The sequence below is a fragment of the Apis mellifera genome, linkage group LG6 (genome assembly GCF_003254395.2).
Source record: "Apis mellifera strain DH4 linkage group LG6, Amel_HAv3.1, whole genome shotgun sequence".
In the NCBI taxonomy this organism is placed as follows: Eukaryota; Metazoa; Arthropoda; class Insecta; order Hymenoptera; family Apidae; genus Apis; species Apis mellifera.
Genome location: NC_037643.1, coordinates 4,854,259 through 4,870,038, shown reverse-complemented (window position 1 = coordinate 4,870,038; position 15,780 = coordinate 4,854,259). Strand labels below are relative to the sequence as shown.

General features: G+C 19.1%; 3 protein-coding genes across 3 annotated transcripts; 2 read left to right on the top strand and 1 right to left on the bottom strand.

Moving 5' to 3' along the window:
• The first annotated feature begins 430 nt into the window (after nucleotides 1-430).
• Nucleotides 431-2,694, top strand: LOC409441 (transmembrane protein 53). Its single transcript, XM_392954.5, has 5 exons — nucleotides 431-1,033; nucleotides 1,408-1,615; nucleotides 1,693-1,845; nucleotides 2,138-2,263; nucleotides 2,366-2,694. The coding sequence occupies exons 1-5, from the start codon at nucleotides 819-821 to the stop codon at nucleotides 2,642-2,644; spliced, it is 981 nt and encodes a 326-aa protein (XP_392954.1). The 5' UTR covers nucleotides 431-818; the 3' UTR covers nucleotides 2,645-2,694.
• Nucleotides 2,291-5,464, bottom strand: LOC102656132 (structure-specific endonuclease subunit slx1). The gene is made up of 4 exons (XM_016917476.2): nucleotides 5,218-5,464; nucleotides 5,100-5,151; nucleotides 4,811-5,013; nucleotides 2,291-2,635 (listed from the first exon to the last, which is right to left on the bottom strand). Exons 1-4 carry the CDS (start codon nucleotides 5,394-5,396, stop codon nucleotides 2,620-2,622), a joined length of 450 nt encoding a protein of 149 aa, XP_016772965.1. The 5' UTR covers nucleotides 5,397-5,464; the 3' UTR covers nucleotides 2,291-2,619.
• An 838-nt stretch (nucleotides 5,465-6,302) lies between these two features.
• On the top strand, nucleotides 6,303-8,982 carry LOC409442 (protein NipSnap). The gene is made up of 5 exons (XM_006572262.3): nucleotides 6,303-6,504; nucleotides 6,629-6,811; nucleotides 7,027-7,195; nucleotides 7,272-7,539; nucleotides 8,630-8,982. The coding sequence occupies exons 1-5, from the start codon at nucleotides 6,422-6,424 to the stop codon at nucleotides 8,776-8,778; spliced, it is 852 nt and encodes a 283-aa protein (XP_006572325.1). The 5' UTR covers nucleotides 6,303-6,421; the 3' UTR covers nucleotides 8,779-8,982.
• Nucleotides 8,983-15,780: the final 6,798 nt, after the last annotated feature.

Genomic DNA, 15,780 nt, shown 5'->3' with positions numbered 1-15,780 from the left:
GTATTATGTTATTTTATATTAAAAATAAATTAAATTAAAAAAGATAAATATATAAAATAATATTTTATTTTTTGTAAATTTTATAATAACATTATAATAATATTAAATTATCATATAAAACTTTTAGACTATCTAATATTATTTATAATAAATAATAATATAATATTAATTGTATTATATTGCAATTTATTATTTTTATTATCATCGATCATGTAATTATAAAACTATATTATTGAATTGTGAATAGATAATATAAATTACTTTTATCTGCAATAATGTTATTTCAAACGAAAGTTAATTAAATTACATAAAAATCACAACGCGCCAAAACATGCAATGCTATGAACTTTGGCAATAATTTCGATAGTCTATTATTAACTATCATAGATAGGATATATAGGATATATATGAAATTGATATTTGTTATCGAATAAAAATTTGCCTGACGAATAATATTGTGGATGGTAATCTTCAGGAAGAAAAGAAAATATTCTTTCTTTATACAGAGAGAATTTATGGATAACATTAAACGTCGACATCCTCATTCGTGACACCTAACTTTGATACGAGTCTTTAGTATCGATCTTCTGGCAGCTCGGTACTCTCGACGCTGACGACGACGCAAGCCCAACTCAAAACGAGGATCTGTCCGTGGTAGAGGGGTGATTTGTCCTCCCTTTCGTTACCGTTGTTAACTTCCTCCTCCTTTCCTTTCACCCTTACAGTTCACTCACAGTTTCCCTCTCCTTGCCTTCTGTGTTTTTTCTCTCCCACTTTCTCTCACGTCCTCACGAGGAGGAGGACGAGAAGTAGGAAAGATGAGCGATCAAGAAGATCTCGACTACTACATCATGTTTCCATCGTTTCCACCATCCCCGAAGGATCCAACATTAACTACTGGTAACCAGGATCAACGCGAAGAATTCGTATTCGTCTACAAAGAAGACAAACGGCCAGTAATAGTATTGCTAGGATGGGCCGGCTGTCAAGACAAATATCTGGCCAAGTACAGCGCAATTTATGAAGAGAAAAGGTACCAATATTTTCTAAATTATCCCTTTAAATTATTTCCTATTTTCGAATCACATTATTCTTTTTTCTTTATTTTTTATTATTCGAAATGGTCGAAACTTCAGAATATAAGATTGTAAATAATTAATTATACATTGAAAGTTCATAAATGTATAAATATAAAGTTGATAAGACGTGATAAAAAATTGCCAAAAAATATATCACACTGTCTATTTAATAATAATTTCGATAATAATTCAAAATTGGACTAATAAAAATTATTTATTTAAATTATTTCAAGAAATTATTGTTTAGATAAATAATTGAACTTTCTTATAAAAATCATGAAATTTTGTTTATTTAGCATATATGAAAGGATAATATTCATTTTTCAAGTTGCATCACACTACGGTACACGGCACCGGTAGAATGTCTATTTTGGCGAAGAGACAAAATGCCTTATATTGGTAAACGATTAATTCAAGTGATAACTGACAAGAGTTTGGATCAACATCCGATATTCTTCCATGTCTTCAGTAACGGCGGCGCATTTTTATATCAACATGTAAGCCTTGCTATGCAACAAGCTAACACACCGCTCAAGGTAAAAAATACTTTTACTTTTTACCTTTCAACCTTTCTTTACTTTATTAATTTGCGTAATATATATTAAAATTATAGGTCAAAGGAGTGATATTTGATAGTGCTCCAGGAGAAAGAAGATTGACTGCTCTTTTCAAAGCAATCAGTGCTATCATAGGAGGACATCCTATTACAAACATACCAATGTCCTTCTTTATTACAATTTTCTTATCTATACTTTGGTTTTTAGAGGTATTTATAATAATAACTCTTTTTATAGCAATTTTTTTTATTCTTTCTTTTTTTCTTTTTTTTTTTTTAAATTTAATATTAAAATTGCTAATAAATAATCAAATGATTAGTATTATAATGAAGAAATGAATAATGAAAGAAAAGTAAATTTAGTACTTCATTTACTTTCTTATTAATTAAAAAAATTAAAATTATAAATATTTTTTTCTAATTATCAGCTTTTTTAATTATCAGATGATAATGAAATAATTATATAAATTCAAAATTAGAAATGGTTTGATTAATTGTCTAGGTAATAGCTCATGCTCTTGGACGTGGTTATCCAATACAAACAAATCCAATTGGTCTTGCAGAAGAATCCTATTCTTGGCCTCAATTATTTCTCTACTCAAATGCAGATAATTTAATTCCAGCATCAGTACGTATTTTCAACAAAACATTACAGTTAAAATATTTACAATAAATATTCTCTTTTCATCTAAATTTGTACATGTTACATTATCGTTGATCATATTTCAAGGACGTCGAAAAATTTGCCAGTCGACGAGCAGAACGTGGTGTACGAGTACAACTGGTACTTTTCACAAATTCTCCACACGTCAAACATTATGCAACCTATCGTGACGCTTACGTAAATACAGTTTGTAGCTTCATTCATGAATGTTTGATGTCACCAAATTCTGAATGTTTAGAATTGTCGCAGAATCACAGCATAGAGAATAATTCTCAAAATTATGTCAGTATGCCAAGTCTTACTAAAAGAGTTGTACTACCTCACGAAGCTACCAAACTAAATTAGAGAAAAAGAAAAAAATGATTAATAATAAAATAGCAATATGATCAATGAAAGAATCATATTTCGTACAATTTTGCATGTACGATTATATATGAACAAAAATGGACAAACTGGAAGGCTAAGAGGATCGGCATATTGTTTGTTTATTATTTTCAATATATGAATATTATTAATTATACATTATATTTGAATATGTTAATATATTTAGAAACAGCGTTGAGTCTTGATTATTTCTTAAATTTTTTTAATTCATAGCATTATAATGTTAATTATACAAAATACATTAATGTAAAATAAATTTGTATTATAATAATTTAATAATTTAATTTATATATAATTTGTTATATAACTTGTTTATAATATTTTATCAACTATTACAATTTATATTGTTATTTGTTAGCATTGTCTTTTAAATTAATCATCTGAATTTAAATTAAAATTAAATTTACATATAAAAATATAATAATGTTTATAAATTATGAATAATATATATATAATATGTAAACAAAACTCAACGCTGATTTACGCATAATGATGAATTAATATTTATATTTTCATAAAAATATTTTAAAAACTAAACTCTGCTCGACCTCCCCTTCTTTTGTCCTTTTTTTATTTATTCTATTTTTGCTTATTTTCTTTATATCTTCCAGTTTTCTCCCTCCTTATGTATTCTTAAGCGTCAATGTGCCTGAATCTCACAAATTAATAACAAATTGATATAATTGCGTTCCTGTCGAAAATAAAATTAAAAAAGTACACGCACAAGTATTTTATTCGATCGTGTACAGATATATATGATTTGCAAAAATAATTCTGAATTTTCAATAAAATATATGTAGAATATTATCTTAGAATATTATATTATTTATATAGCGAATATTCACATTTGGAATATTTCGTAACGTTGAATAGTTGAAATAAAAATTCTAGATGCACTTAAGCGAAATAAAATGAAACATTTAAAATTAGAAATCTAGATGCTTATTGATGCAATGAATTGAAATGTCGAGATTATAATTTAGTAATATTTAAATTTCACTGTAAACAAATTCGCATAAAAGAATCAAGCTGGTCTTGATTTTATTTTCAATTTAATTGCGATTGTAATTAAATATCCATGAAATAAAAAAATTTTCTTCTATCTCTTCCTATCAAATGCATATATATATATATATATGCATTATATATATATATATATTATATATATATATATATATATATATATATATATATATATATTATATATATATATAATGTCTTTATATAAAATACACAGATCTATACAGATATATACATATAAATATATTTTGATTTGTCGATAGTTATAAATAAAGACTGATAAATATATAATTGTTGCTTTTTTTAGACATATGAAGTGAAATGAATTAAATATTCGATATTTACACATATTTGCATCCTTTTTACATGTAAATTAAATATTGAAATAATCATAAAATTTTTTCTTATTGAAGAATATTTTAAGACTATAATTAGATCATTTATGTGAACTTTTATTATTTTTCATAATATTTTATATATTAAACATTCATGATTTCAATTTGTAATTTTATTATAATTTTTTTCATTATTTAAAATAAAGTTATTAGTAATATTTATTAATTTAACTATTTATTATTCTTGATCATATAAAAGATAAAATTTTAAATTAATAATATCTTTAATACTAATTTATTATCTTTAACACATAAAAAATAACATAAAAAATTAAAAATAATAAATAATTAAAAATTTCAAAATTATAATAGTTTATATAATTTTATAATTGATATAACACATATTATTATAAACATTTATATAATTTAAGTATAATTTTCATGATTAGAAACTCTTTCTAAATTTTCATAGCAACCAATTTTTTTTCTAATTAAATCTCCCCATAAAACATTAATATTGCAAACAGGACAAATAACTTCAATTGGTAAAATATTATCTTTACAAAATAATTGTGCTAAACAAATTAAATGAGCTACTAATGAACAATTAGGCCTTATACAACTAATTGATTGTTCTTTTTCTAAAAGTGAATTACAAAGAAAACAAACTATAGATAATTTATCTAATGTTTGTATATTATTTGTCTGCTTTATTTTTTTTGATATTATTTTTCCGTAACATATAGGCATATGCATTGGAGCTGAAACATACCTATAATATTCTTCATAGAACTCATAATCTAACCAACGTATTGTTAAAGGTAAACGACACCAAGGACCAATTTTCAACATTTCTGATAAAACAGATAAATGAAATCTAATTTTCCTTTTTTGTTGCAATTTTTTCTTTGCATTAGATACATATATATGTTTTAAACGCCGACTTTTATGGGGATGTTGCCAAGCCCATTCAAACTAAAAATGAAAACAAATTAAATTTCAAATATAAAAATTATAGATAAAGTTAATTAAATTTATTAAATTTTATTAAATGAACATACTCTAAGTGCAGATGTTTTGTTTAGGAAACCATGAATAATTAGTACCATATTCCTAGAAAAAAACAAATTATTCTTATCAAAAATATAATTTATGATTATTCAATAATTATATTATTACCATGGTCCTTTATCACTTGTTTTCCGAGCACCTTTATGTTCTTTCCCAGCATTATGTTCTTTAAGTCTACGACAAGGATCAACTGTAAATCCTACATATATTCTTCCTTTAAATTGTGGATTCATAGAATATAATAAATACACTCCATAAAAATGTTCTATAACTTCTGAATTTTCCATTTTTAAATTTATTTTTAAGAATAGTATATTAAATTACAAAAAAATTAAAAAATACTTTTATTACAATATATTAAAATATTTTATTAATATTTATATAATTAATATAATTAATTGTAAAATAATTAGTATATAGTTTTTTAATTTAACATTCAATGTAGAAATTAAAAAAATAGATCAATTAACCTAAATCAATTTAAAACAAAAGCTGTATGTAGATTATAAGTTATAAGGTTAGGTAAGTTGTAAGTAAATAACAACCAGAAAGAACTATTATTCATTTATTATGAACAATGATTACGAACAATTAAAATATATGATTCATCATAATATATTAAATTTAAAAATATAATATTTTGAATTCAAAAATTACTTAAATAATATAAATAAAAAAATATATGAATAATTTTTTTTATAAAAAATTAAATTTATATATTATATCAAAATTATATACTATAAAATTAATTCTATAAATATGAATAAAAATTAAAATATTTATATTTCAACATCTTATTTAAAAATAAAAAATAACATATTTATTATATAAATATTAAAATTTTTAAAAATTACATTTATATTTATAAATTCTATCATATTAAATTATATGAAAAATTAATATTATATGAAAAATCTAATGATGTAATATTTAAATCATAAAATAATAATAAATTTTTTAACATTAAGTATTATTATTTTAAATTATTATCTTTTTATCAAAAAATAAATTAGAATAAAAATACATTTAATGATATTATTATACTCAGAATAAAATATTTTATGAAAGACGCAAGCGCTATGATATTAAATTCTTTAATTTATTTGATAAGAATATTTCTTATAGTTATAAATCTTACTTTATGTAAAAATAGCAGATCGCGAATGGAGATAAATAAGAATAAATCAAGAGTAGATTTTTCCGGGAATGTAATTGAAAGCGCCGCGTGTTTAGTTGCAGCACTATTGAAATTGGGCTTTGATCTTGATTGGATATAAACCAGCAGAGATCTGTAAGCGAGGATCCACTAAGAATGGCTGCCGTTTTGAGAAGATTCAGTGCCGCGCAGATCACGGTGATCAGCAAAACTAAACTACCGTCATTTATTATCAGCCGGTAGGCGATCAAGATTCAAAAACCTTGAGGAGCCCTTCTTTTTTCATATGTTTCGTACATAGACTACGAGCTAGTCTCTAAACAGCGGCTTTTTAGGGCAATAGCCACATCGTATGTGTTGTAGATCTTTTGCAAGGTCATCGATCCGACAGGATATCAGCGAAGGATGGATAAACAAGCTTTCCGTAAGAAAAATCGAGCCAACAAAAGAGTCTCATTCAAGGATGCTATCAGATAAAGGAGTTATTTACGCTTTGCATACGCACAATATTCGACCTGATTCTATTGATAACTATTTAACTAATTAGTAAGTAAATTTTGTTTACATTTTTTATTATAATATCAAATCTTAGCTTTAAACCATAAGTATTTAAAATATACGCACAAAAATCCTTTTCGATTTTTTTAAAAGTTTCAAAAAAATATTAGATTTTATTTATGTCGCAGAATTGGCATGCACAGAGAATTCTTTTATATTAGAAAAATTATATTGGGACATATTTGTATTTTGGGATATTACAGTGAAGAGATTGTTAACATTATAAACTCCAAGAAGTCTGAATTGAAATTGGAACTAGTTGGTTCATGGACTGTCGTAGCTGGTGATATCGATCAAGCTTTACATCTATGGCAATATTCTGGTGGTTATGATAGCGTTGATCATACACAAATTGAATTGTCTAAAGACAAAGTATGACAATCAAAAAAATTTATATAAAATAATATAAAATAAATATTTCTTATAATATAATATTTTTTATTTTTAGGCATATCAACAATTATTCAAAGAAAATGGCAATTATTTACGATCACGTTATTTACAGTATTTGTTAGCATTTAGTTATTGGCCTCCTCTTACAAAACGAAATGATTCAAATATATATGAAATACGCAGTTATAGGCTACAACCTGGTACTATGATAGAATGGGGCAACAATTGGGCAAAGGCTATAAATTATAGACGTAACAATAATGAACCTTTTGCTGGTTTTTTTTCACAAATTGGTAGATTATATAATGTTCATCATATTTGGTGTAAGTATTAATGTTAATGTTTTTCACTCATTTTTAAATTCATTTTATATATCATATTATAATATAAAATAAATATATATAAATTAAATATATGTGATCAAATATATAGATTCATCAGATATTACAATCTTAGTTTTCATCACCATTATTATAAAAACTAATAACATTAAAATGTGTCTAGAAATCATTTAATCTTACATAAAATATTTTTTACTATAAGTAATAATAACGATAAAAATGAAATATCTGATGAATATCTTGTATATATTCAAAATATTTTATGCTTGTGATAAAATTTCATTTTAATAGTATATTTTATAATTAAATAATAAGAAAAAGTTTTATTAAAAAATTATAATTAAAATCAAATTACAATTAGATTATAATTAATCTCAAATTCATTTCATTTTAATACATGTAAAATTTTTTAATAAAATATATTAATAAGCATAAAAAGTTGATATATAAAAATATCATTTGATGCTTATTTATAAATAATTAAAATCTGCAAAGATAAAATATAGAAAATATAGAAAAATAATTTTCTAATCTTTGTCTCACTTTGTATCACTTATATTTATCTCTTTTCATGATGCAAAGTTCAATTAATTTGAACTTATAAATAAACTCAACTATTTATATAAATAAAAATATTTATATATATATATAAACTATTTATGTATATTTTTATATATCAACTTTTATTTTTGATATCTAAAGTCAGTCTTTCAAAGATATTCCACAAATATATTGTGTATAATAAATTGATACAAAAAATTTTTAAAATAAAAAAAAATTAAAATGAACTTTAAAAATTGATAAATGAATTTTTGATAATAATTCTATATTATATTCTTCTAATATTATATTTTTTATAGTAATAAAAAATTTATCAATTCCATTTTATTTTGTATTTTTATTATAATTTTTAGTAGCTTTATGTTCATAAATATCTATAATACTATATCTATAATAATAGTAAATTAAAAAGTAAACTGTCTTATATGATGTTACATGTTATATTTTAAATATATATATATAATCTATTATTTATTTTTTTTTTTTAAATAAGAAATAAATATAATTCCAGGTTATAAAAATCTTCAAGCGCGAATGGAAACTCGTGAGAGTGCATGGAGACTTCCAGGATGGGACGAATGTGTTGCATATACTGTACCATTAATTAGAGAAACACATTCCCGTATATTGAGTCCAACTAGCTTTTCACCAACAAAATAGAATTTTACATTCACAATTTTAAATGTATTTGTACAATACAATTTATTCCTTATATTTACATTATAATATTGTAAAAATATTTGTTATATTACATACTACATTTATAATTGCATAAAGTAAACGCTCAATAAGAATTGTAGCATTTTGTTGTATTGCAATTACTAAAATGTATTTTAATAAAATTTAAACTTCTTTGTTACTATATATAACGCTTTAATATATATCTTTATTGTCAATTGAAATACATTTATATATTAATGAATATATTAATCATTAATTTTGAGTATTTTTATCTTATTTTTTAATCAATTTTAATTATATTTCGTAAATTTATATTAGTTATTTAAAATACTTATAAATATTTAATAACTTACATAGAAATTATTTATTATAATCAAAAAAATTATTAAATATAATAAAAGAGGTATAGGAAGATCACGAAATACGAATAATTATTAAATATCGTTTATTTTTATTATCTAATCAATATATCAAGTTTGATCAATTTGAACTTTATTTTAAATGATAAACATATTCTTTCCAGTCATGATTTAGAGAACATTAATTTAAAAAATAAAATTATATAAACAATAATTATTTGCATTTTATATTTAATTTTAATATAATTTCCATATAAAAATATGATTTAGTTTTTAAATTTTATTAATTAAAATTTATAAATATATATATATATATATCAAATAAAATAATAACTGTTTAAAAAATATCATTAATGATAATTAGATTATTTTATATTACAGAAACATGTTTTATGTGAGCATATTCTGTATTTTTGATCACTTATTAACACAATTAATAATCAATTTATTTTAAAACATTTCAGCATTATTAAAATTTTTATTATATTATTTTGTAAAAGCATTTTTATTTTTATTAATGCATCAAATGTGAAAATTATAATTTTCATTATATATGTTATATATGTTTTTACATATTATATATTTTTAAATCTCATGATTATTTTTGATTTGTCAATACCTATTTTATTAAATTATTACATCAATATATATATATATGTAGAAATAAATAGAAAAAAGATTGTAAAAAATGATATATCACATAATTAATTTATTTTATGCATTTAAAATTATGTTTTACATAGAATTATTTTTGCAATGCTGAGATGTTTCAAAAATAAAAAAAGTAAAAAATGAAATAAAATTTGAATTATAAATGAATTTTTCTTACAATGATATAAAAATGGCGCAATAAAATGGAGGACTTACACATTCAATAGTATTGAAAATAGAAAGCATCTTCAGAACACAGAAATAAATATCAATGAAATCTTTTTACGAATATTTACAGTATACAAAGTATATATACAAGATGATACTGACTTCAATATTTTACTTCAAAAAAAAAAAAAAAATAAATAAATAAATTGGAATAAAATTTTATAAATATAAAGATTTTGATATGCAATTATTCTATGTCAACTTATATATTGTTATTGTATAATTATATTGTATATTATTATTTTAGATAATTAATAAAATATTTCTCTGTCAAAGAATTATTTTCACTATAATAAAACTGATTTAAATTTTTTATATTTTATAAATATCAAAATGAAATAGGAAATTTAATATATTGAAAAAATTATGAATATTTATTGAAATATTTTGTATTTATTGATATTTTATTATTATTATTTTTTAATAAAGATTAAATAGAAAACTTGATTATAATAAAGAAACATACTTTATAATATATATAATAAAAAATCTAATTTATTTAAATATTTTACTATTTTACTATTTAAATATATTAAAAAAAAATTTTAATTTTTCTATTTGTAATAAAATATAAAATTGTTAATTATTATTAATTAATTGTTAATTTATAATTGTTAAAAAGATAATTTTTTAAAAATTTTTAAACAATTTTATAATTTTATAATTTTGAAATATATGTATTTTTTTGATTTATTTTAATTCTAAAATTGAGAAACAAATTTAATATAACAAACAAAAAATTTATAATATTCAGAAGAATTAAATAATATTAACATTAATTAATAAATATTTTTTGAAAAAATTAATAATTGTTAAAAAAATAATTTAATAAATTTAATTTATTAAATTATATTAAATTATAATTTCTAAAAAAATTTAGTTTGAAATAGCTTTTACATTAACATTAATTTAATTATAATTTAACATTCATAATAATCTATAAAATTTATAGTTTTGTATAAAATCATTATCATTTCATATTTAAAATTAAACTTATACAAAATAATTAGTTCTTCAATTAACTGACTCAAGATATGTTTATTTCATTCTTTCTAAATAATAAAATTATAAATTTGTATATATTATATATAATCATTTGACATAGAATAATTTTATTAAAACTTTTATTAAAATTTAATTAGTATCATGCAAAATTTGTTAAAATCAATAATCAATAATTTTTTAGATTTATTAATTATATCTTATATCTATGCATAATGTTTTGTACTAAATAAAGTACAAACTACATAATATCAATTTAAAAAGCTTTAATTATATTAGTGATAACATCAAATTATCACGAATATATGACAGAATAATTTGATATTTAAAGATTAAAATTCTAATAAAAATTAGTATTTATATAATATATCAAATAATATTGTAAATAGATTATACACATACATACATCTTCAGTAAATATATGATAAAACAATTTCATATAATGTAATACTAGAAGTTTAATTCATAATTTACTGAAAAGCGGTATCAATTTATCATTTTTCCGTGATATTTATAATTTTCAAATTATACTATTAATTTTCCATACATTTCTTAATAAAATCTATGCAAATTTGCTACAAAATCTCTTATAAATTCCCGTCTATGTGTGCTCTGAAGTGTTTTTCTACCTTCTAAGATTTGATCAATGTTAATTCTTGAACAATTATATTTTTTTTGTATTATATTATAAATTCATTTAGAAAATTGTATTATATTATAAATTCATTTAAAAAATAGTATTATTAAAAACAAAAATTAATATCTAATTAAAGCCAAAAATTATATCTAAATATTAATATATTCACTAGTATATATATTTAGTTATTTAAAAAAAATATATATTTTTTATTAATTGATATCATAATATAAAAATAAAATAAAATTTTTTTTTATTTTTAAATTGATTTAAAAAATATTATTGATTTTAACTCAATATTAATGAATATAATATAATAAAAATTGTAATCAAATTTAAAAAATCACACATGGATGGAAATAAGTGAGAAAGAAACTGATCAAATATTTATATTGATTATAAGTATTGATTAGTAATTGATAACTGATATGCCATACCTACATTTAATTAGCTAGTTTAATATATCACTTTTTAAGTTCAAATTACCAAGTTAATAGCTTTGGAAAATTCAATAAATTCTATTATGCTAAATTCTAGTCTTCATAATTAAGATTCAATTTCAAAATCTTATATACTGAATATTTACAAAATGCTATTAAAAATAATATTCTAACAACTAAAAATAATATTCTAAATTAATTTTTAGTAATTTATAATAGTAGTCTTATGATTGTGATCAAATCATCTTCCTTTTCACTTTTTTAATATATACATAGACTTAAAGAGAATTCGTGCTTTTGAATAAAAATTTTTAAAATTTCATTATTAATTTGTATTTTTTACTTAAAAAAAATTTATAAAATTTTGTTATTAAAATTTGTATACATAATAATTATTAAATGTATGATAGATTATATTATTTCATATACAACATTAAGTAAAATAACATATCTTTAACCAAAACAATAATATTATTTTGATTATTGCTTACATTACATACATTCTTTTTGACATTTTATTTTCATAACATTAATTCTTTCTATATGAATAAAATTTTTGAAAAGTATTATTTATTTATATTTTTATTAATATTTAATTTTATTTTAAAATATATATTAGTCCTTTTGTGCAATCCATATATTTTTGAAAAAATATATTAATTCACATTAAAGAATATTTTTATTAAAAAATTGAAAATTTTTCATTTTTTTCATTATTATATGTATATGAATAGATACAGACATATTTAATATTTTTTTAAAGAATTATTTTATATTACAAATTATATATTACAGTTAAAATTTTTATAAATTATTAAAAAAAAATTTGAAACTTTATATATGTATATATTGTATAAATTTTAATATGCAACATAATTTCAGATTACTAATGTTTAATATAATTTTCCTATAATATTCTTATATAAATTTTTATTCTTATATATATATATATTATTACAAATCATAAACAATACAGACATAAAAAAAAAACAAATTTTAATCTCAAGCTTATGTACTTATTTAATCTAATTTAAATCAATCAAAATAATTTAATCAATTTTTATGAATTTATAATATGAATTTTTATGAATTTTTTATGAATTTATATATAATATTTCTTGTTTTAAATTTTCTATATATTTTTATAAATATTTTTAATAAATTCAAAAATTTTAATTCTTACTTAATTTAACTTTTTTACATTAAAATTATAATTAAATTTTTTTAATTATATAAAATAGAGAAATTATTATAAAAACAAGTATAATAATTACAAAATTTATTAGCATGATACAAAGTAATATATCTTAAATAAAATGCATTTACAAGATATAAAGACAAAATATTTTTTAAAAATTTATAATAATTATTTTATGAAGGATTTTTATGTATGGATTGCCTATGGACTAGGATTTAAATATTTTAACTTATTTTATTTACTCATGTTATAACATAAAATATAGCACGAATATCCCTTTTCAGTCTACATTGTTTATCAATTATAGTATTAAAAGTCTCTATTAAATTTTTATAACTTCCTAAGATTAATCAAAGGAAAAAATTATTAATATGTTATAATCATATTAATAAGTAATGTTAAACTTCCTTGTTAATACTACATTTTTTTTTAATATATAACGCGTATATATTTACATACATGTATTATTACAAAAAAATTATTCAGTTGATTGTGACTATTTTTATTTTAAAACTTTTGAACACATAAATATATATATATGTTATATATATAAATGTTTTTCTCATTTTTATTATATTATAAAAATTATTGCAATTGAACACATTTCATAATGTATTCTATTTATTTATTGTGGAATTTTTGATATTTTTAATTAAGTTGTTTTTAATAAAATTGTTGTATAATAATTTAATAATAATATTATTATACAAAAATGTGGAATGTGTACTATTCTTTTGTTATAAATAATTGTAAAACATTATAGTATTATTATATATGCTTGTTATATGTATTTATATTTGACTTTTAACATTCATATTAAATTTAATATAATTTAATAAATATTTAATATATAAACAATTTTAAAAAAGCAAAATAATTCAAATAAATTTTATTATTTTTGAAATAAAGTATTTTTACTTGTTATTTTGTTATTTTCATATGAAAAAAATATTTTATTATAAAATATATTTATATTTATAAATTTAATATATTTAACATATTTATGTATGTTTATATATATAAAACTTATATAAAATATAAATTTTTATTTTATTGAAATATAGTTAGATAATTATATATATTATATAATATATTAACAAAGTATTCTCAAAGCATGATTAATTATTTTAAATTTAATGAAAATTATATCTTAAAATAATGTTATTTTTGTTACTCATATTATAAAAAAAATATTGTTTTGATTAATAAAGTATGAATAAAAAAAATAGTCACAACCATCTGAATTTAAATTCAATATTTAATAATGAAGATGAAAAAAAAATATGTATAATAGAAAAGTATATGGAAATGTATTAAATGAAAAAAAGAAAAAATTAGATATTATAATATAAAAGTACAACATTGGGATGTGTACTGGATGGAAACTTTGGACAATTAAAAACAGAATATAATATTATATAACTGAAATGTTGATAATAAAAGCAAAATGCTATTATAATCAACAATGAAGAAATTTTTTTTGGTACCTGGAAAATTAATATAAAACATTTGTGACATACCAAAAATAATATAGACTAGAATAATATTTGCAGATTCATTTTGACAAGAGAGAAAAAATGTAAATATATATAAGTGAAGAGAAAATTAAGATATATATAATTTAATAGATTTCTGATTAATTTCAAAATTAAATGAATTATTAGCAAAAATGGAACAATATTTTTATATTATTATTGTTAATCTTTAACATATAAAATCATAACATGTTAATATGCTAATAACAATTATATTTTTTTCATTAATTAGACTTATTTTGAAGAAATGTATGAATTGAATTTAATTATATGTTAAGAAATATTTATAGAATGGTTTTTATGTTATATAATATATTATATATTATATAATTAATATATTTTTAAATTTGATTTATTAAGATATTAGAAACTTTTATATAATCAAAAAAATATATATTTTAATTTTTTCTAAATATAATAAAAGAAATATTTTATAATAAAAATAATATTTATTTTCATGTTATTTAATAGCAAAAATTTTAATATTTGACAATATATACATGGGTACCTAAAAGATATCTTTTAAATCATTTTCCACTTTTTAAAAACAAAACTAAATATTTAAAAAATATTTGATGTTTTCTATATATTTAGATATTTTATAAAATATTATTTTCATAATTATTTTTTATTTTATCTTTTATCTTTTTCATATTTTTATTGCTGCAAAAATAATATAAAAACATTTTTTGTATAAGATTATTTTTAATTATTGAAAATAAATTATAAAAATTTGTTAATTAATAATCTTAATATGTTAATAAAATAATTAATGTTAATTATCAGTATTTTGTAAATATTTAAAAATATTAATACAAAATTATATAGTGAATATAATATATATTATATTCACTGGCAATACATTCAGTAACATTATTATGATTTTAAAACATATAATTGAGCATACTATAATTATAAAATATCTAAACAT